The following is a 22,416-nucleotide window of genomic DNA, read 5'->3' on the forward strand; positions in this document are numbered from 1 at the left end:
TAACAGCAGGTATCTTTGTTGCACACTTCAATTTCTATCAAGTATCTCTTTTCCCCTAGCATATCCCATATTCCTACCTTGGCCTTACAAAAGGCAACAGAAACCCTACCTGTATTTGGCCATTTGTAAACAAATGCTACAGTGCTTCTTTCCTATGGTGCTGTTCCTGCTGCTGGTAGGCACTTATGTAGGTTTCTTGCATAGGCCATAACATAACTAACTAACCACAAGAAAATACCAGTAAGTGCACAGCAACTGTTCAGCGTTTGTCAAATAGATGATAGATCTGTAATTACAGCTAAAAGGATCAGAATAATAATTCTCATTTTTTCCCCTCTAAATAAACTCCAAAAATGCATAGGTGATACATTACATGTTCTGTTTCTTACATAATTTCTGTAGCTTTTCTATGGCATGTTTCACCTCCAAAAATAACAGCATTCATATCTTGTTTTACTTACATTAACATGGAATCCACATAAGGGAAACAAACTTATTTTATTTTTTTAAGAGGCTTGTAGAACTTAATATACATTGTGATTCAGGTAGAATATATCAGCCTAAGTTACATGTTTTCTTCCTCTCAAAACCAAAATCAAACACATCAACAAAATAACCCAAAACAGGGGGGTCATTAAGGAAGCTTGTGATTTTTGCCCCAGAATCACATAGTCTGGAAGAACCACCAGGAGGAGAAATCCCATCAGGCGAGTTCACAGCTGCTGCTCTGTCCACTGAGAAAAGAGATTCAATCTTTCAGTTATTTAAAAATTCAATATTTTGAAACTTGTTCCTCATAAGAAGGAAACAGAAACATCCTTTAACATCACAGCGGCTTTTGCATAACCATTACAGTTTGTAGCGTATAGCTGTTATGCACTAATTTCAACAAAGTTACACAGTAAAAAGTGTATGAGCTGTATCCTTCCAACGGGAAGAAAGGGTTTTATTGCATAGGACTTTGGAGCAACTGCATAAATTGCCCATCTCCCATCTGTAAACAACAGCTACTGTAAAATCCCTTTTTCAGCTTGAATTCGTTCTTCAACTCCCCTCAAAGTTAAAAATACCCAAGGATGACCCAGTAACACTGTTAAAAGTTGTTTATCCATAAGAATGTTAGGATACAGATACAGTAAGGTGTTTATTTTACTGACACGTTATCAAGAATTTATTGATGATTATCAAACATTCTGATTAAAATAGGTGATAAATGCTATTAGACCAGAAGCAGTGTACTTACACCCTATCAGTCATTTATATGCATACCAAAGCACTGTAAGATTCCCACAAAACTAAAGTAACTGGCATAGTTGGGTATGGATCCAATTTGCTCTAGTTAAATTAATGAGACGAATAAGGCCTTAGAAATTTCAATGGAGTAGGATAGACCATTGAGCCACAATTAAATTATTAGTATTAAATACTGTTAGTTTACAGAAAAGTAGGCCTGTAGACCTCATTGCAGATGCATAAATACCGTTAACACAAACAACTACTCTTGCCATAATGGCAGCTGCAAACTTCAGTCTGGTTAGAGATGAACATAAATCAGCACTTCATTCAGCCAGTTTCCATCTGTACATATTTGCCCCCTAAACATTACTTAATATATGGTGTTGTTCTATAGGTTATGCTTCCTGCTTAGCCTAGCCATGTCCTTCTCTCATGCATTACAAAGCATGTTTCTGAATTTAAAAAGAAATAGAAGTTTGAATTTCTAGACTTCCTTAAGGTTCCTTTTATTCTCCCAAAATGAACTAAATGCATTCCTGCTTTTAATAACTTCTATGATAACATTCTTGGCAGAATGCTCATTCAAAAATTTTACATGAGCATTATATCTTGGAACAAATTACATGTTACTAAAGCCTAAATACATATCATTCAGTTTATTATACAAGTATACTGTAACAACACCTACACAATTTCAGAAAAAGCAGACTGTAAAAGCTCAGAACAGTTATTCTATCTGCATACCAAGGAGCAACTCAGAGTAAAGGACTAAATCACAGTTAATACAAATTCCTAAGTTTCACTTCTGCATTCTTTTCTAAAGCCAAATGTATGTAATTCATGCCTACCTGTCCAAGATGACATATTTTCTTGCCTCTAAAAGTATCCTAAAATGTAAATATTATTTCATATGATTTTTAGTGATATATCTTATCAGAAAATTCATGTCACTGTATGCCCTATTAATCACAGAGTATATTTCAGCTAGTGTAAACAGTTCTATTGACTGAAATGCTATTAGTAAAGCTGAAGATTTCAAAAGGTTCCTGTCTTTACGCACATGCTTATGGTAAATGCTGTGGGCAATGCATATTTCTTTACATGTGGATGCTGATTAATTTTTGAATTATTATTATTATCATTTAAATTCAAGGCATCTGAGATGTCTGCATTCTATTCTGTTGTTGCCTCCATTTTTTTTTAAAGCTAAAGCCATATTTGTAAATGTTAAAAATACTTTTAATGAAAACACATTAGAAGTGTACTTTTTAGCAAATTAATACTATCAACTTTTCCTTTCAAAAATAATTTTAGAAATGAATGTTTGAAATGTTGACAAATTAGATTTTTACCTTTATCAAAATGAAGGAAGAGACCATTAATCTGTACCCCCTCCTTTTGTTGTACTTTTTTGAATAGGTCCATATATTATTTAATGGGCTTTGTAGAGATACATTTACATGAGTTATAGATCACATTACAACTGATGAATGCCCAACACACAGGTATGTTATGAAAGGTCATCAGTAACAAAGGAAAGTGCATAATGGATGGTTGCTGAATACATATGCAAGTTTACTACGCTCATACAGAGTAGCTAGTTGGGCAACACTGAGCCATGAAACTTTGAATGAGAGACCTACGAACATTATTTGACTTTGTGGAGTTACTTGGAGGTCGCATTTGGCACTTGCGGAGTTACGCACAGTCTGTGTCTGCGCTCTGCTCAGGATGATTCAGTGAAAATAAAACCCAGGTACCTCAAAGCTACCTCTTTGTGAGACCACTAAGGAAATGCTTAAAGTTTTCTGTAATTCTTTTAATATTTTTCTACCTCCTAAAGCTTTAAGGATCTCTTCAAATGCAAGGAACAAAATAAAAATTTTACACATAAATGAGAAAGAAGGTCAAAGCCCATGACTTCTGCTCTCTCACTGGAATTTGGTTCTGTAGCAACTTTGCCATACTCTGAAGCTCAAAGACAACAGATGCCTAGTAGCTTGTTTATGACATCAGTGTAATGTTTTCTTTAGCTGTAAAACTTTATTAAGAACATAAAACAATTGTCTGTGTCTCCCACCACTTCTTACCTCTACTAGCAATCACATGAGCATCTTCCAATCTGATTTACTATTTCAAGAAACTCTTGATATGTAAAAGAACAAGCCTTGGGAGTTACAGTCACTTATTTTGGTTGGAAATGATTTCCACGTGCTAAGAAGCATAAAAATATACCAGTAAAACATGCTTCATCATTCACTGGAAGATCACGGCTGTGCACAATATCTAAAGCCTGAAATTAGATTTTGAAAAAGCCCTATACTTCAGAGAATTTGGAACTAGACTAAGCATTGTAAAAGCTTCTTTTTATTGTCTCAGTCAATGTGCTTGTGCAGCCCTACAAAAGCTGAGCCTTGAGAGTACAAGTCAGGTCAAGTGGGGCTGAGCACGTGGGGAGAATGCGAGGCTAAAGGCAAAACCAGTCTGACTGCCCATGCTCATCTTACCTGTGAAATTCAGTGGCCCTGGAGTGTGCAATGCAAGTTGCTCTTTTTCCATCCTTTGTAGGCTTCAATCCCATTAGGACTGTGAAACTCTACTTCATTATCCAGACATCTATTTCATTATGAATATCTGTCTAGACGTAAGAGAGATCAGAATACAGCATTGCTCATGGTCCAACACATGCTGCGACAGCAGCAAGCAAAAAGCCACAGTGGCCTTAACTAACCTTTGTTAACTTGTATTTACAGAGAAAAATCAACCGAACTGCAGAGAAGCCAAGGATTCCTAATTGCTTGCATGAAGAAATTTCCTCCCAGAGACCAAAACTAAGTTTGACAGTATGTCTTTGATTTATTAGCAAGAACAGGAATCTAAGATGTGTTCCCCCAGTAACAATTAGTTTGTTTTCAAACAAACAATGAGTTTAATTAAATAAGAAAGTAGATTCTGCTGCCATAACATGCCAGAGAGTTTCCTGTGAATTTCTAAAGGAAAAAAAAAAAAAAGGAAGAAGCATGGATTAATAGCTTAGCTTATGTCTGAAAGTATTAAAACCATCTTTGAATGGTATCCGTCAACAGCAGTAGCATTGTTCCTTTCAGTGTAGCTGTGGGCTGTAGGAACAGTTGTGCAGTTTATCACCACAACTCTTCCCAGCAGCCCCATCCAACTGCTTGCATTATTTCTTTGTTTTACCACCCATCCTTTTCGTAAATTATGCGTTGAAAAAAAATAGTGACAGCCTGGTAGTCTTTTTAATGTCTTGCTTCATTACCTCATGGATATAATTGTATCAAGTAATGATACATATATATATTTTTTTTCCTCTATGAATTTCAGTAGCAGATTTTCATCATTCCAAGTCTACTCTTAAGGTTATACCTAAACATTTTCAGTAGTGCTTAGCTATGGATATCCACTAACTTCTTGCACATAATTTTAAACTTTTTTTACTATGATCATATTTTACTACCAATTTCATGAACTTTTAAAAGTGAATTTATTGGGTGTTATAGTGGGTGCTTATTTGTTATTTAATGTGTCTTTATGTGAATTACTTGATGTAAAGGCTATCTTAAAAATAGTCTGAGTAACTAAGAAATCATCTAGTGTACAAAAAAGTTTTTAAATGACGACGATGATAGCAAAGAGATAACTCAGGAATAAGTAAGTCTGTAGGAGCAGAGTCTTACATGATTTAATTCTCTTTGTTACAGTGAGTGAAAGCGTTCCTTTTTTTGTCCCTGGATTCCCTTTTGTAATAAAAGAACAAACAAACAAACATGGAGAGCTTTTTTTTTTTTTCTAGGCATTTTCTAAGACAGTTTGGTAAAAATTAACTTATTAAAATAAAAATTGAAGCCCCCAACAAGGAATTTAAATTAAAAAAAATTTACTCATTCAAACCTATACCCAATGGTGTTTTTTGGCAAGGATGCATTATGTATCTATTTTTCTTGCTGAACGTACAGTTTATAGGTAAACAGTGTTTATTAGAAGCTGCCTAACTATTAAAAAATAAATATTGCAACATCAAAAAGCTTCCCTTAGTTTCAAGTTCCTTTTCTTTTTTTGGACTTCTCAATTATTGAAATTTTACAGGTGCAAATATCACTTCACAATCCTCAGCTCCTTACAGATGAAAAATCCATTTGTTCTGCCCATGACATGGCATCATCCACCCAAGATCATCTCTTCTTTTTTCTGATGCCTCCCAGTGTTCACAAACACACAGCAATACCTGAACCTCTCATTGTTTTCCAGCTTCCATTTTTTTTTTTTTTTTCCAATTGTTGCGCACTGTGTAAAGCTCTCTCTGGCAGGTATCGGAAATGCAATGTGTTCAGTTCAAAAAACATAGCACTGCTCTTAAGACCATAGAGGGATCTAGAGTCCCTGAGAGAATCCTATTGATCCTCTCACTGCATCATTAAACAGCTCTATTTCAATTGCTTGACAATTCACATTACCAGCATTAACTAAATTTTATACTAAGGGAACACTTGAAGGTCAACTCTCAAAAGGTAAGAACTTGCATTCCTATGGCTGCCTGCGCACCATAAATTCATCTCCATAAATTCATCGCCCGTTCCCTATGACATGGACTCTTTTCCTCCACAGGTTCAACACTTAGCACAGTTCCTAGCACACTGTCTTGAGCAGACAGCATTCACTGAATGGACGACTACTACCATTCTTGCTTCTTATACTTCTTGTACTTCTACTAAAGTATATAATCTCATGTCTCACTGACTTATCACCCAAAGCCTACAATGAGTACAAAATTATTAATTTCCTTATGGGATTTTGTATGGTGCTTTCACTACGGTATCTGAGTTCTTTGAAAACATTAATGAACTGGTCCTCTCAACACCCTTTTGAAGTACGAGGATATTTTTATCATCATTTTACACAAGGGGAATGGGATATTTAAGATAAAAGCCAAAACATTCAGAAGTTTCAGCTAGTTTTGCTTGCTGATTTTGAAAGCCTAGGACCTGAGTTTTCCAATAGCTAAGATTTTTTTAAAGCCTTTTTATATGTTCAGAGTGAAGACCCTGGTTACATCAGTTAGTGCTATGAACACAAAATGTTGGACATGTTCAACACTTTAAGATCAAACATCAGTTGTCTCAAATGGAGAACTCAGAAAATGAAGCGACTTGGAAAAGTTTGTTTTGAATGAGTTGCCTATTGCCTTAAAGTAACCCTGTGGCTTAAAGTCCATATTTCTCTTATGCCAAAATCACAAAAGTATTCTTTATATTCCTTTGTGTCATTCACAATATCACTTCCACCTTACATAAGAAATGAATTTCCTGTAGAGCTCTACTGTCTTCCATGAGTGACTCATGACTAAATCAAGTCCAAAAGAGCTAGAAGTTGAAGAAAAAAATATATATGATTTGTTTCAACTGAAAACTACATGAGATGATTGTGTGCAAGTCTTAAGAGCTGTAGTGGCACGAATTAACACGTGTTAACATGTGTTTATCACTAAAAAGTCTTAGAGCAAGGACTGAGGAAAACATACAGACATGTCAGCATCAGAGAGAAGCCACGAGACAGAATTACAGTTTAATTGCAAATATACTGATCTTCTTCCCCCGAAATTATTTCATTATAACTAAATTTGGAAAGCTATTCCATTGCATGAGACTTCCCCAATGCCTAAATTTCAAACTTAGTAATTCGATTCTCATCTGGCAAGTTCTTATGCGTACAAGATTGAACAAAGGAGCTTTATCCACTTAGATATGTACGTGCTGTTACCTACATGAATACAAGCATCAAAATCATTATACACAGCAACAATATTGCTATTGCCTTTCTGTATATTGTATGAGAACCGTACGCATCTCATACGTTCTCAGATGCAGAGGGAAGAAATTACAGGGAACTTCAGAAAATCAGGCTACATTTTCAGACAGTCTTGCAATGCAATTCCTAAAGAACTTTTATTTAAAAATATTTAAAGGGAAGTTCATTGATCTTTCTGCAAGTTAACTTTCTAGGTCTCGTTTCAGTTGTCATTTTGGTGTTTTGTCACTAATGCCTTCACAGGTCTCACTGAAGGAAACTGGGCTATGATGCGAAGAAGAAACCAAAGAGGAAGTAAAATGTTATACCACGCTCATGCAGCTCCTGGAGAGGCACGTACAATGCACAAAAAAAGTAAAACACATCTGCCAGGACCAAGTAAAAAGGAACTTCTGGCATAGTTCTCTATGGCAGATCATAATAATCAGCAATGGCTAATAGACTTGTTTACTAAAGCATGAAACCAGAATGATGCTCCTAAAGGAAAAAGCTGTCACCTGAAAACACAGACTAAAAAACCTTCGATCCCCGTGAAATACACGAGGGTTTTTCTATTGCCTGCCTGTAGGTCCTGGATTTCCACTTGAATTCACATTATATGTGCAGTAACAAATGAGAATAAAGACAGTGAAGTTTCTGTATTTGCTGATTTTTCTCCTCCAGTGCAGCTTCCAGCTCATCCTCCACACGTAAATCTCTTCTGCCCTATGGCAGTGATGGAAACAGCATCCAAAGCGGGTCATACCAACCACTCCTCAGCTTTCCCTGTCAGCTTCCTGGAGGCAAGCTGCCCGAATTCTCCTTGTTGAAAGTTTCCCTGAAATCCTGTTTTCAAATCTGCTGAACTATTACATCTTCCCTTATAAATACCTTACTCAGAGAGTAAGCCTTCTGGATAAGGTACCAAGAGAAAATTCTATGGCTGGGAAATTGTTAAATATTTAAAAATATTTGTTTAATAACCTTGATATAAAGAACCTAAAACTGATGTTTTCAATCTAAAGTAACTTTTTTTTTTCTTTTAACATGAGGTATAGCAAGCAGTTCACAAGCTATTTCCCTCCGACTATGAGACAATGGAGCATCAGATTCACTGTCCTGAACAGCTGGATTCCTCAAGAAATGTCACAATAGATTTTTCTATTCACAACTCAGTCAGGCATATACTGCTCTAAGATGCCTAGCAGATAAAAACACAAAGGGGAGAGCCTGGAAAGTTTAGTTCTAAACTTTGGCCTGTCACCAAAATGATGATTTGCTTCACACGTTACCTCACTTGTCTCGGCATGATTTTTCCTATCTATAAGTGGAAAGATGTTGGTATTCATCCCTACAAAATATTGAGTTCTGTATTAGTCCAGGATATGAATTTAGTAATATGCAGAAATCAAAGGAATTTCAAACAACTTTTCATTCATTGGCTAAACTAAGTTGAAGAGCATTTATTTTATTCAAGCTAAGACAAGTGTTTTCTTCTGCTTCTTCCTCCCCAACCCACCCCCCCAAAAAAAAACAAACACCAAAAACCATTAAACTGGACAATTTGGTCTTTATCAATTTCTTTTTTTTGAGATATAACAAGAAATACTTCACATTCAGTCTCTCCCTCCTCTATCAAAGTGTACAGTTTTATGTTTAGTTCAGATTTGCAAGTTTTACTTTGTCTTTTAGCTATAACTGCTATCAATCTGTTGTGGTTTTAACCTGGCCGGAAGCTGAACACCACACAGCTGTTCACTCACCCTCCCCCCTCCCTCTCTGGGGTGGGGGAGAGAAACAAGAAAACTGAAGCCTGTGGGTTGAGATAGAGAGAGTTTATTAGGACAGAAAAAAAAAATAATAAGTACAAAACAAGTGATGCACAATGCAATTGCTCACCACCTGCTGACCGATGCCCAGCCTATGCCCGAGCAGCCGCCCTCCCCCCCCCCCCCCCCGGCTAGCCACCCCTATATATTGTTCAGCATGACATCAGATGGTATGGAATACCCCTTTGGCCAGTTTGGGTCAGCTGTCCTGGGTCTGCCCCCTCCCAGCTCCTGCTGCATCCCTAGCCTGCCCGCTGGCAGGACAGAGCAAGAAGCTGAAAAGTCCTTGGCTTGGTGTAAGCACTGCTCTACAACAATTAAAACATCAGCATGTTATCAGTGCTCTTCTCATCCTAATCCAAAACATAGCACCCTACCAGCTACTAGGAGGAAAATTAACTCTATCCTAGCTAAAACCAGGACACAATCTTAAATCCAAGCCCAAGCTTAGTCATCTCAAACAGACCCAATGTTTATTTTCCAATAAATTGCTACAAAACAACCAAAACCAACCGAACAAGAAAGACTGTACCTTCATCGTAGTAGCAAGCTACATTATCAAAAGGACTCATATTGGCTGCCATGACCCCACCCTGTTTCACTAGCAAATGTAAAATGAAGAGCTGAACTTGACCAGGGGAGAAAAGCAAATCTGATTAGGCAGCAGAGGGGAGAGCTAATTTACATTCTTCACAGGTGCATCGTGACTGTGCAAAAGGAACCTGTAAGAACCATCTCTAAGCAACGCAACATGCATGCATTCAGGGAGTTTACACAGAAGAGTAATGCTGTGCAAGAGAAATCAAATTAATACTTTAATTCTTGCATAGTTTCTATTTTTATAAAATTCTTCTTTACATAGCAATTCAACAGGGTTTTAAAGTAGCCCAATTCCTACTACCAGAACACAAGAGGAACTAAGGAATCTGACTACCAGTGCTGTTCAACCAAAGATTTCAACCAAAGATTTAGAGGATAACTTTGAAAATGACTGTTTCTTTCACTTAGGTTTATTTACCCAACCAAGTTTATTTTCTGCTTTGTATACAGTCCTAAGATGACCATATCCAGAGTACAAAGTAACAATGCTAAGTTACAAGATTTTTAGAACATACTGACACATGTCACTTTGGTTTTTAAACATAAACCCACCCACTGGAAAGGTGTCATACACACACTGCAAGACAGGTTAATACACGAGAAAGAAGAACTAAATGGACTATTCTGTATTTTAAGCTAAATTTACTGCATACAGCAAAGTAGGAGACAGTTAAAAAGCTTTTAACAATATCATGTTATTCTGACAAACTCAGCTTGTCAAGCTTCTATTGATCCTGACAAAGCATTTTTGCTCATTTTAAGATTTAGTAGGGAGTACTGTATTGATTTGAAATGATGACATCTTGCTTCCAGTGTTGATTCCTTAAGCTTCTGCAATTCCTAATGAAGAATTGAACAAACATGGTGGTGCGGAGCTGTTATTAGCAGAAGGATAAGTGGGGTGAAGAGAAAAAAAGATTCAGGAAATAACTAACAGAAGAAAACAGATCATGAATTTAAACATAGCCAAGGTGACTGAAATGTCTTTAAACAGATTGTCAAGCAAATGTAAGACCCTGTAGAAATGATCCTTTTCAAGAAGATAGAAAAAGTATGAAGCTGTGGGAAATATTCCAATAAAACAATCCTCCATGTGTTTAAGACTTATTTAAAGAGACAATACTTTTCCCATCTAGGAGCAAAACAGTACATTGTACATTGGAGTTGTTTTTATCAATAAAATATTTTACCATTTCATCATATGCAATACGTAACTTCCATAGTACCCCCCCCATCTCTGGATGTAAAAACTGCGAGGAGGCAAAAAAAAATCTTTTTACTTCCCAGTGGAATTTTCAGTGTTTCAAAGTACTTGCTACATAATTCATTCTTAAATCTTAAACATCTCACTGAGTCTCAGATTAAATATCATAAACCAATTACAAAGTCAATCTCTCTGTATCTTTCACAATGTCCAACATACACTTTTACATCTCAGTTTTCCCTAATATGTGAACAAGAGTCAAATTGTCACAAAATACTAAGAATAAGAAATGCATAGATTTAAGGTCAACAGGAGGAAGAACTCAGAACCAGACCCCCCCCCCCAAAAAAAAAAAAAAAGCCAGAGTATGCAATATGGTTGTGTGAAAATGACTATTTCCGAGCTTTGTTGCATTTTTTGGCATGCGGATATGTGGATTCTTCACTGCAGTCTGCATTCCCATCCCCCCAAACCCACGCTCCTTCTCTCTTCCCACCCCCCATTGGGAAATCCTGATTTATATTAAGTCATTGCAGTGCTGAGGTTACATATTAGGTCAATTGGTGGCCAATATAGTTCCTAGACCTCTGTCTTTGCCAGGGTAGACTCTCACAAAAGACTTCAACTTTTCAAGAGACTATTGAAAACTGAGGCAAAAGATTGAAAACCTCATTATCTCTTTTCTTCATTGGTGTGCAATCTTAATTTATGCAGTGTCTGTAGAGTAAATATAAACTTGGAAGAAGAGAGATACTTAGTGACAAACTTGAAGGTCCTTAGGGAACAAGACTTGCCTACCAGGCGAATGTGTTGCCAAAGGACTTGAAATTTCGTTCCCATTCTGGATGTCTCTTCCTCCCTCTTTAGGCCTCTGTTGACTACATAGGGAAAACCTAGCCTCTTTGCATTGAAGAACACCTATGATAGGAAAAATAACTCAGAACAGTCTCATTAAAGTTACAAGTCCAGTGAGCCCAATTTCTTCTTTCTGGTAGTGCCTTTAGCAGACACTAATGGAAATACCAGAACCAAACACGCTAAGGACACTATACTTGCCCTCCTACCTTTCTATCTGCTGAAACAGTCTGTGTTCAATAGGTCCTGGTAACCCTTTCTTTCATTGGATTGCCCAACTGCTTTGAACTCAAAACTTTTGGCATCCACCAGTTTTAAATTACAGGATGTGCTATCATAAAATATGCTATGTAGTTAAGAACTTTAATGTCTTAAACCTGCACTTAAATTCTTGTACAATAAAAAAAAAGAGTGAATAGTTGTTGCCCAGTACTTTTTTCCATGACTCAATTTCATACGTCTTTATCATAACTCCTCAATCAGCTATCTTTTTGGCTGAAGTATCCCAAAGTATTTAATCATTCCTTGCATTCAGGTTGTTCAGCACTTTAATCACTCCTCTCATCCTTTTCATACTTTTTGTAGTTCTATGTTTATTTGAAACTTATGGGACAACAGTTCATAATATACAGGCATGCCAAGGATTTACACAATGATTTGTTCACTATTCCTTTTCTTGCTATTTTCACCAGAAAGCTGATGTCTTCATGGTATTTTTACCCTAACTCCAAGGTCCCTTCCCTGAGTCATAGTATCTATTACGAGAACCCATTGCCATGTATGTACAGTTTGGGTTGTTTTCCTTCTTGTGCATTATTTTGCATTCATTGACATTCAATTTCATCTGTTATTTTATTGCCCTAACTCTCAGTAACTGAGATGCTCCTGCAAGTCTTTATACCTAGGCTTTGTTTTAACTTTCTGAATAATTTAGTATCAATAATTTTGTCAGTTTACTGTGCTCTTGTTTAAATTATTCGTGAATTTATTAAACCGTATGGAACTAGTGCAATTATACCAGTAATCTTCTATTCTGAAAACTGACCATTTATTCCTGCCCTTTGTTTTGTGACATTTAAACACTTATCAACCCCCCAGAAGAAGTCCTTTGTCCAAAGTAAACTTTGTTACTTTAATAGCTTTCCAGGAGGTAGCTGCTAACAGCCTTTTGGAAGTGGACTACACCAAACAATGCTATCTTCATCATAAGCTCGGAGTTCGTAAAGTAATCTAATGGATCTATGAGACATGACTTTCCTCTACAGAAAGATATTGGCATTATATCCGCCCATAGGTCTAGCTATTCCACATTTTGACTGTATTATGGTATGACAAATTGCTTTTTACATTCATTAAACTTTTGGGTAGATCCCCTGAGCTAAAAAAAAAAGTTACATTCGTATCTTTCCAAGTCATTGATAGTAAAGACAACTGAAGTGATAGATCTCACGTCACGCATTCAGCTGCTCCATATTTGACCCTCAGTGTTTCCAGCTAGCAATATAGATCTAGTACTCTTTTAAATACTTGCTTATAACATATCTTCTATTGGCTCTTCAGTTTGAGACAATTCATCTTATTCCCACGTACTTATTCCCATGTAGGATCATTCAGCTTGGAAAGGAGCTTGGAAGGTCATCTTCTCCAGCCACTTGTTCATAACAGGGTCAACACTGATTTCAGACTAAGTTGGTCAGGACTTTGTCCATCAGTTTTTAAAACCTCTAAGGACGGAGACTGCACAGCCAACAGGACAACCTATACCAGCACTTAGCTATCCTTACCCTTAGAAACACCTTTAATTTATGACTGCTGTTTCTTGTCCTTCTACCATGCACCTCATTGGAGTGCCTTGCCCTGTCTTCTCAGTAACTTCCTCTGACACACTGCAAGGCTGCCATCGGGCCTTCTCTTTGTCGAGCTAAAAGCAAGCTCTACTGCTTCGGCCTGTACTCTTGCACTCCAGCCCCGCCACACTGGCCCCAAAGGTTCCTGTTGGTCTGAAAGGCAGCCCTGCCCTCAAGCCTATCAACTGCACCTCCCACAGCTTCGTGGCCTGTGCAAACTTAACAGGTGCCTTGAATCTCTTCCACCTCAAATGACAATTCACCATATCAAAAAAAAACTCCAACAAACAAGTGTCACAGAACCTACCTCAGGAGCTCCTTTAACAACTCCACTGTGGCCTTTTCTTATTTGTCTGCTCTTTTTACTGAAAAACTGGGGAAGAGATATGAAAAGTATTAAATACCAACCTTCAGCAAGTTATTCTAAAACTTCTGTTTTTAAAATTCAGTTTCTTTTTCCTCATCTAAACATAGCTTCCATACTTTTACTTCCAGAAGTGAAATGCATGTATTTTCATTTTTAATTGCCTCCTTTATTTGGTCTTTTAAGTATTTCTGCTTTTTCTCTCCCGCCTCTCCAAAGCTGCTTTGACAGTTGCCTGAGATGAACAGCTTCACCATTTACCTGCATCTTTTACAGTTTATTTCTAACAGATGTACTTCAGCTCTAGCGTTCCCTTACCTAGTTAAATAGCATAGTGACTATTCTGGGATTTTTTCTCTTACTAAGGATGCTCCATGTGAGCATATTACAGAGTGATAGATAAACTTTGAGGTAACACCTATGAGGTAACACCTCAGCACAGCTGCTGAGTCCTTGGGTAAGTGTTGTTTTTAGCATCTTAAAGTGTAATCTGCACCACGGTCCCTCTTAACCACAGGTAGGTAAGAGAGCATCAAGTCTAATGCCCATCGCATTCTCTGCTCCTTACAGGCTGTTCTCTCTTACGTCAATGTCATAATAAAGATTGGATGAACAATAGGAAGTTAGCTATGGAATTTCAATGTAAATATATTCCATGTTAATCATACGCTTAACTCATTCACTAGGAGTTTTCAATTCTTTCAGCACCCAGCTCTGGATAATGACTCTACACAGAAACAGCTAGAACACCAGTTAGTCTATCTGAATGTCTTTTCTTTTTTTTAACATATCTTTAAGCAAATGAGCCAACTGCCTCAACAAAACCCACAGTAGGGTAGCCTGTAAATGCATTTGCTAGATAGCTGTGAAAATAGTGTTTTCATCATCTAATTTATTATAATACTCTGTAAAATTTAACTGCAGGTATTCAGTTTTAAACAATGCCACCATTGCTGGCATTCCAAAATTTCAACCACAAAGTGAAAATTGATTTAGTCAGACTTTCATCCTCTGACATCCACATCTGGAAAAGGCACAAAGTGGAAACATTCTAGTTGTAATCATTCCCATTTGGACAGAAGGGAGAACAGAAAAGATTCCTAGTATTCTGACAAAAGATACAAAGGTTACTATTTCCATATTTATTGTGACTCCTTCACCATCAGAAAACAATGCATAGGTGTCACAGATTTCAGAAAACTGAAATTCAGAAAAAAATTTGTCTTCTATTTTAAGGGTATCAGATTTTCACTATATTTCACTATAGATTACTAGTGAGGTAGAATGAATCAATTGAGGAAGGCAGACAGCTGCAGCCTGCAATTTCACGTGTTTGACGCTGTCCTGCACAACATGGATTTGACAGATGGACCACACAGGGGATAAGGAAGAGGCTGGATAGTCACACTCAAAGGGCTACAGACAGTCAAAGGTCCAGTGTCCAGGAAGAGACCAGTGACAAGTGGTGTTCCTCAGGGGTTGGTAGTAGGACTGGTACTATTTAATAACATCTCTGTCAGCAACATGGACAGTGGGATTGAGTGCACCCTCCACAAGTTTGCTGATGAAATAAAGCTGTGTGGCGCAGTCAACACACTGGAGGGAAGGGATGGCATCCACAGGGACTGTGAGAGGTTGGGGAGGTGGGCCCACGCAAACCTCGTGAAGCTCAACAAGGCCAAGGGCAAAGTCCTGAATCTGGGATGGGGGAATCCCAAACGCAAGCTAGGTGGAGAATGAATTGAGAGCAGCCCTGAGGTGAATAATGAATAACCTGGGGATGGTGGTTGTTGCGAAGCTCAATATTAGCCAGCAATGTGCACTGGTAGCCTAGGAAGCCAACCACAGCCTGGGCTGCATCAAAAGCAGAGTCCAGGAGGGTGAGGGAGGTGATTGTCCTTCCTTTGCTCTGCTGAGACCCCACCTGGAACACTGCATTCAGCTCTGGGGGCCCCAGAACAAAAAGGACATGGACCTATTTAGAGAGTCCAGAGGAAGCCAGAAGGATGATCATGGGGCTGGAGCACCTCTGCTACGGAGTTGGGATTGTTCAGCATAGAGAAGGCTCCAGAAAGGCCTTATACAACAGCCTTCCAGTACCTAAATGGGGCCTACAGGAAAGTTGGGGAGGGACTCTTTGTGAGGGTGATAAAACAAGGGGGAATGGTTTCAACAAGAGGGGTGATTTAGTTTAGGTATTAAGTAGAAATTCTTTACTTCTGGGAAGCTGTGGATGCCCTGTCCCTGGAGAGATTTAAGACCAGTCTTGATGGGTCTTTGCACATGTAGTGGGAGGTGTCCTTAGCCAGGGCAGGGGGTTGGAATTACATGATCTTTAAGGTGCCTTCCAACCCAAACCACTCTATTGTCTGTGGGTTTTTAAAACTTGATTTGCCCTACTGTAGCTTCTAATATTGAATTATATGTATATTTAATTTGCTCCCTTATAGTACTTCTATGTACTATAGTCATGCTACATAAAACCTTAATACCTAATATGTATAGCACAATTAAACTTAATGCAATAGGGAAATCAGGAATAATTTTCCCAAGAGCACTACACAGCAGAGAAATAAAATGGGCCATTTACCATTACACATCCGCTCTCTATTAAGAAGGCTTTTACAAATTCCTGAAGAGAACACATTTTACAGTTCCAGCAGATAAATTTTCTAGGAACGTTTATTTTGTCGAAGTTGTTAAAATTATTTTTCTCATGTCTATTTACAGACATTTTAAAAAAGCTAATCCAAGTGAAATACAACTACGTTCAAGTCCAAATGATTTTCAAGATGGACCACTCTGCTAACTTAAATCTTGATTTTTACATTACGCTGTCGGGCTCCCCAGTACTACCTGTTCTACCTGTTATCTTCTGCAGTCAGAGTACTGAAACTTGCAGGTGAAAGAGCCTTTCTTCAGCAGAGGATAACCAGTCTTTAAATGTAGGACTAACTCACTAAATATTTGTTCCAGTGAGTACATCTCTTCACCCAGCTTCAGGCTCATGCAGAAACTTCCACCACTCCTGCAAAAGTGACTTTTCCTAATAACCCAAGCATGTTTTTGAGCTTTGCCAAATTGACAGGACAGCAGATTTTGTTTTGGTTTTGGTGTAAGAGGGAGATAGTCTTCTTCAAATAACCTTTAAAAATCTACAGGTGTGTCTGGATATAAGTTTACATAACTCTTGGTTTACTATAAAGGGTAACAAACCTTGTTAAAGTTCTACAAAATCAATGGACATGATTACCTTTCAAAATGCCTGGGCACTTGGCACAAATACACTGCAGCATTGTGAAGATTAAAGGTAGTTACTAGAAAAGAAAGACTAAATTTACACTAAATTTACTACCTGTGTAGAATGTTATGAAAACAGTTTGAATGTTATGGAAACTGTTTTGCAAAGTGTGTATAAAGATGTAACGAGTCCATTATAAATGGCTCAGCAGTCTCTATAGCCCCACTAACCATATTGTTCTCATTCTTCTGTGCATTTCTTTCGCCTGTAACCAACTCCATCCAGTAACAAATATTCATAGCCTGGTTAGCAAGCATCTTGCTATGCTTCAGATACCTCCTCTAAGTTTACTTTCCTGCAACAACAATAAATAAGTAAATGAGTCACAATACAAACTATACACTACAGCCTTTGTATTTTTTTCTAAGAATTTTGTGATGGGACCAGATCTTAAACTTCCTTTTCACATTTGCAACAAATTGATTTCCATAAACGTCTCAGCCCTGTTGCCATGGGACGTCTTCACCTCTTGATAAAATAGTTTTCAAAAATAACCTCATTGCAAAACCAGCAATAGCAAGATGTCCTAAAAGCCTGGACAGTGCCCCAAAATGAGTCACTAGGGCTCCCAGCTTGTACTAGCAGGGACTAAACTAACAACAAGCAGTGGCTAGATGTAAAACATTGTTTCCTGTTGATTGCAATCATATTCAGGAAGGAAAAAAAATAAACCCTGTAGGATCACATATTCCCAGTGTAGACCACAGAAGGAAACTTTTTCTGTTAAGAAAGCCTCAGCAATATACTTTTGGGTGCATAGTAATCTTCTCAGGCATTTTGAATGCTTCATTAGTGCTTTAGTTTGATGGGAAGACCAATGATTATTTTAATACTGAATATTTTATAAGCACACTATTTTGGTACTCATTTTGGAGCTATGCAAGAGCATTTATAGAACTAGTGTGAAGACTACCATATTAGAGTCTATACTATTCACCACCAATTACACACACAGAGGGTGTGATGGTAATGACGTATGTACTTATTTTCAAAATACACTTGAGGTGTGGATTGTAACCTCAAATATTTAAGAGAAAACCTTCTACAAATAACTAGTGGTATAATATTTTTGTTCTTGCCCTTCCCCAAAATAAATTGCAATGATGTGGAATATAGTATATCTACAGATTTTCTAAGTCTTATCTTTCATTCATCACATGAACTTCTAGAAACCACTAGAACAAGACATTTGTAGAAAGTGGTCCTTCATACACAATGATTTGCTACACTGAACTCATGAAGGATCCATTAAATAAGACAGAACCATGAATTTTAGATTTTACATTAGCCTGAGTAAAAACATCTTGAAGTATACTAAGTATTGGTGTTAAATAAGAAAACAAGATTATCCAAGATCAGCGCTAGTATTGCTGTGTATGTGTGTCCAAACATACAGAAGTTCTCATTTATCTCACAGCAAGTAAGGTGATTCACTCGTTACCTGTGGTGCATTAGGTATCTAAGATGTCAGGAGCACATTTTCCAGTGAACTTATGTTAAACTACTTTTATTTATTTATTTATTTAACACTAAACAAGATTAAATTGACTTAAGTAATTTGAATTTTGATTCAGCCTGGGTCATGCTATGTTGCACAATATTCCTTTATGTCCCATCTGGCATGATTTAACAATGCATGGTACAGAACGAAATCAATTAAATGTATACTTCAAATAAATGTCACCTAAAGAACTATTACTCTATTTAGTTTGTAAAGGCAAGCTAAGAGGTAACAAGCAATGTGGATAGGCAAGGAAATAAAATGAGTTATGTGCTAGCTTCTCTGCTCCCCAAATACTCTTTGCTTTGTACTTAAGAAAAAGTTGGCAGTCTTACAAAAAAAACTTAAGCACTGAGAAGTCCTGTACCAGCAATTTATGTGGAATGTACTCTTAAGCACCTTCTGCTCACGAAGTCTGGATGTGTTTACAGTATGTAACGACATAATTGTATGACTAATAATGCAGATGTGTAATCAACAGCCATCTGAACAATAAAAATCCTGCTTCAATCTTCTAATTGCTGGAAACCATTTTGTTAGTTATAAACTATAAATGCATACCCAGCTAATGAACTTGTAGTCAACATATCTAGTTGATATGTTGACTACTTACTCCTGAGCAGGAACAGGAGTCAACTCACATCTGTGTGCTAATTTTCTCAACACCTTATTTATTTATTTATTTTTTAAAAAGGTCTCTGAAAGCATTGCAAGTTGATCAAATCAATTCCACTCAGGAGTATGCAAAAAACCACCAACCACACAACCAACAAGCAAGATCTCATCAGTTGTATGTTTTGAGTGAGCATCAAGATGTTGCATGAACAAGCTTGTCTAAAAACCTTTCAAAATGTCTATTTTGAGCCTTACATGTCATAAAAGCAACATGCATTACAACTGTATTTATAAGCAAAGCCCAACATGCCTGTTGCAGATGTGAAGCAGTGTGAATAAGAGCTCCCATGCACATTTTGTATTAAACACAACTTGGGAAAAAAAACTCAAATCAAAAACATATCAGTTTCCACAATTCTAGCTGTGCCTGGTGCCAGAACCATAAGTTTAAATTAATCCCAAAATCTTGTTGTTCATCATGGTAGAGAAGTATTAAAATGACTTCCTCACCACCCCCTTCATTCTACTGAAATTTATTACATCATCTGGCTGGGATGTGGTCAAGTCCCAAACTCTTTGTTTTACTGCTTATCTTATGTTTATGAACAATGTCCTAACAACCTTTTAAACAGCCAATATTTCCTCAGTTCTCATTATGCAATCAGTATGAACCTGTGCTCACCACAATGATCTTACCTATATATCCTTTCAGAATGCAAATATAAGAGGATTTAATTTCTCACCTCTGTTTTTAACTAGCAATGCTGTTTCAAGGAATTACTCTTTCTTTGAGCTTTCCTGATGAAGAAAGCCTCTGCAATGTTGTCTGCTCCTCCCACAAGTGGTCCTGAAAGTTTATACACGCAGTTACCATTTCCTTCTTCTCAAGTCTTCTGAAAATGCTCCAACAATAACCATGTCAACACATAACAGCTAAGGAGAGATCTAACTGAGAAGAAGGTTTGTATTAGTTTGCCTAAATATCAAAGACTACAGAGAGCAAAAATACATGTATAAAACCATAAACTTGTGGTAATACTGAAATATTTTTAGGAACGAATTTGATAAAAGCTTTTAGATCCCATAACCCAGTTCTCTGCTATCAAAGGAAAACTTGTGATTAAACAGCAACAACCACCACCTGTGAAGCTCTTTTAAGCCCATTACTATTGCTGAAAGCCAGAACCTTCTTCCGCAGCATACTTCATGCTGCTTAACGTACTGGATTGCAAGATGCTTGCTGAATTCAGACAGATGTTTAACTCCACTGTAACTGGACTTCTTCCTCTAGTTCCAATCAGCTTGGGGAAGTTTACGTATACACCTACACTTATATAGACCAAATACACCAGAAAGATGTTGCTAAGGGTGGGCAGGCTGTCAGGGTTACAATGTAACTATAAACCTACTTGTCTTTGAAGAGTAATCATTTATCAAAACATACAGCATGAAGTAATATTTGTCAAAATTAATTCTGACTCACGAAGTAGTACATTTTTCAATTCATGTAATGCTTTTAGTTATAACTCAATTTATTCCAAGTTATTAACATAATTATCCTATTTACAAATGAATTCAAAACTGAAATACAAAACAGGAACATTTACAACCAAGTAAAACGTTAGAAACACAGGCTAAACTTTAAGACATAATACATCATTAAAACCCTTTTTGTAAAGATTTTTCTGTCTCCTGGCACTACACTGGTATTACCTATCCACAATAAAAATGTTACCTAAGAGTAAAATAGCATCCTAATGCTCAACATGAATACACTTCAATATTGATGTCTTTCACATGCTTCCAAATGAAAAACCATGGTAACACTATGAAACTGCAATGAAAATTTAGCGGGTCCAAAGAATTTTTCTAGTTTTGTATGACAAAATTATTGCAAAATTAAGACTGAGTATAGGTGAGCAATGTAGAGTCGTTTCAAAAAGTTACAGTACCTCTGATTGCCTTTAAGACTTGCACTGTATGAAGTATTATTCTATTAGTCATACACACAGGGAAAAGCTCAAAGGCTACGGTGTAAGATATCCCATGCACTTCTCCATTCACAACTTGAAATAAAATTTCATATTCATTTGTTAATATACTGAGAATATTTGTAAGCTTTCAAACAGGAGACAAATTAATTTATTGTGTTTTAGAATCCAACAAAATCCTCCTATTTCCAATAACTGGATTTTTTTAAAGTTCTTTATTACTGAGACATCTTTAACACAAAATAATTCACAAGAGGGAAAGCAAAGTCACTCTGTTCTCACTTGCCTTACATTGATCCTGCATGAATTACGGATGAACCTAAATCCTATTTTTTTTCTTGCAAACATGAAGTAGAAGATTTTTTGATGTCCTTGATTTAGCACCAAGTGCTACATTTCCTTCAGAAAGGCTTCTAGCAAGGTTTTTTGACACATCCCGTTCTTCCTTCCAACTCCTCCTTCCAATTCCTAGTGAAGAAAATGTTATTACAAATAGGTCAAATTGTGCTCATGTTCATTGGATGAATGTCTCATACCTTGATCTCTTCTTCAGAGCATGCCTAAACTTTTGCACACATTTCTTGCCCTTATTTAAAGCCTATTTTTGATATGAGAAGTGTAATCACTCTCAGCTCAGTAATGCAGTGTGCTAATTACCTATGAAGTCCAACAATAGGACTCAACTGACACGAGATGTTATAAAAATGGCACAGCAGTCTATCTAAAAATGTAGAGATATATTAAAGTTTTATTAATCCTGATTATGTACAGAGCACTACCAAAAAATGAACATTACATCATTGAAGAAACTTTTTTAATTCAATTTGAATGTCACTCTTCCTCTTCGGGATTTTATGTTTCACTCTTCTCCTATAATGTATACTTTTGAAAATAAGATGTATTTTATGATCAGTTAAACTTCAAAAATTAAAGATCTATTCTCTATTTTAGAATTTGGTATGTCACTACATGTTTTTTTTAATAGTACCAGTGTAGAGAGCAATTTTGCTAAGCTTATAACCCAATCTTTAGTAGAAGAAATTGATACTAATATAACCGTGAATATACTTTGCCAAATAAGTAACTATTGGTTAGGCAAAGCTTAGCATCAGATTTACACTTTTTACAAACGTTACTCTAATACGGTGACAATTTTTCATGAATCAACACTAGTACATATTCATCTATACTTTTTCCTCTCACATTGGTTCTTACACAAAAGCACATATGTACTGTAAAACTGGTGTACTATCAGTGAGAAAAGTCAC

At 36.9% G+C, this 22,416-nt stretch overlaps 1 protein-coding gene across 1 annotated transcript in view; it reads right to left on the minus strand.

Moving 5' to 3' along the window:
• Positions 1–20,110: 20,110 nt before the first annotated feature.
• Positions 20,111–22,416, minus strand: part of KIF18A (kinesin family member 18A) — a 43,695-nt gene continuing 41,389 nt past the window's right edge. Inside the window, exon 16 of the mRNA XM_040558688.1 lies at positions 20,111–21,616. Within this exon, the coding sequence (XP_040414622.1) occupies positions 21,468–21,616 (149 nt within the window). The 3' untranslated portion in view covers positions 20,111–21,467. The remainder of the gene's footprint in view (positions 21,617–22,416) is intronic.

The sequence above is a fragment of the Cygnus olor genome, chromosome 5, assembly GCF_009769625.2.
Source record: "Cygnus olor isolate bCygOlo1 chromosome 5, bCygOlo1.pri.v2, whole genome shotgun sequence".
NCBI classification, from domain to species: Eukaryota; Metazoa; Chordata; class Aves; order Anseriformes; family Anatidae; genus Cygnus; species Cygnus olor.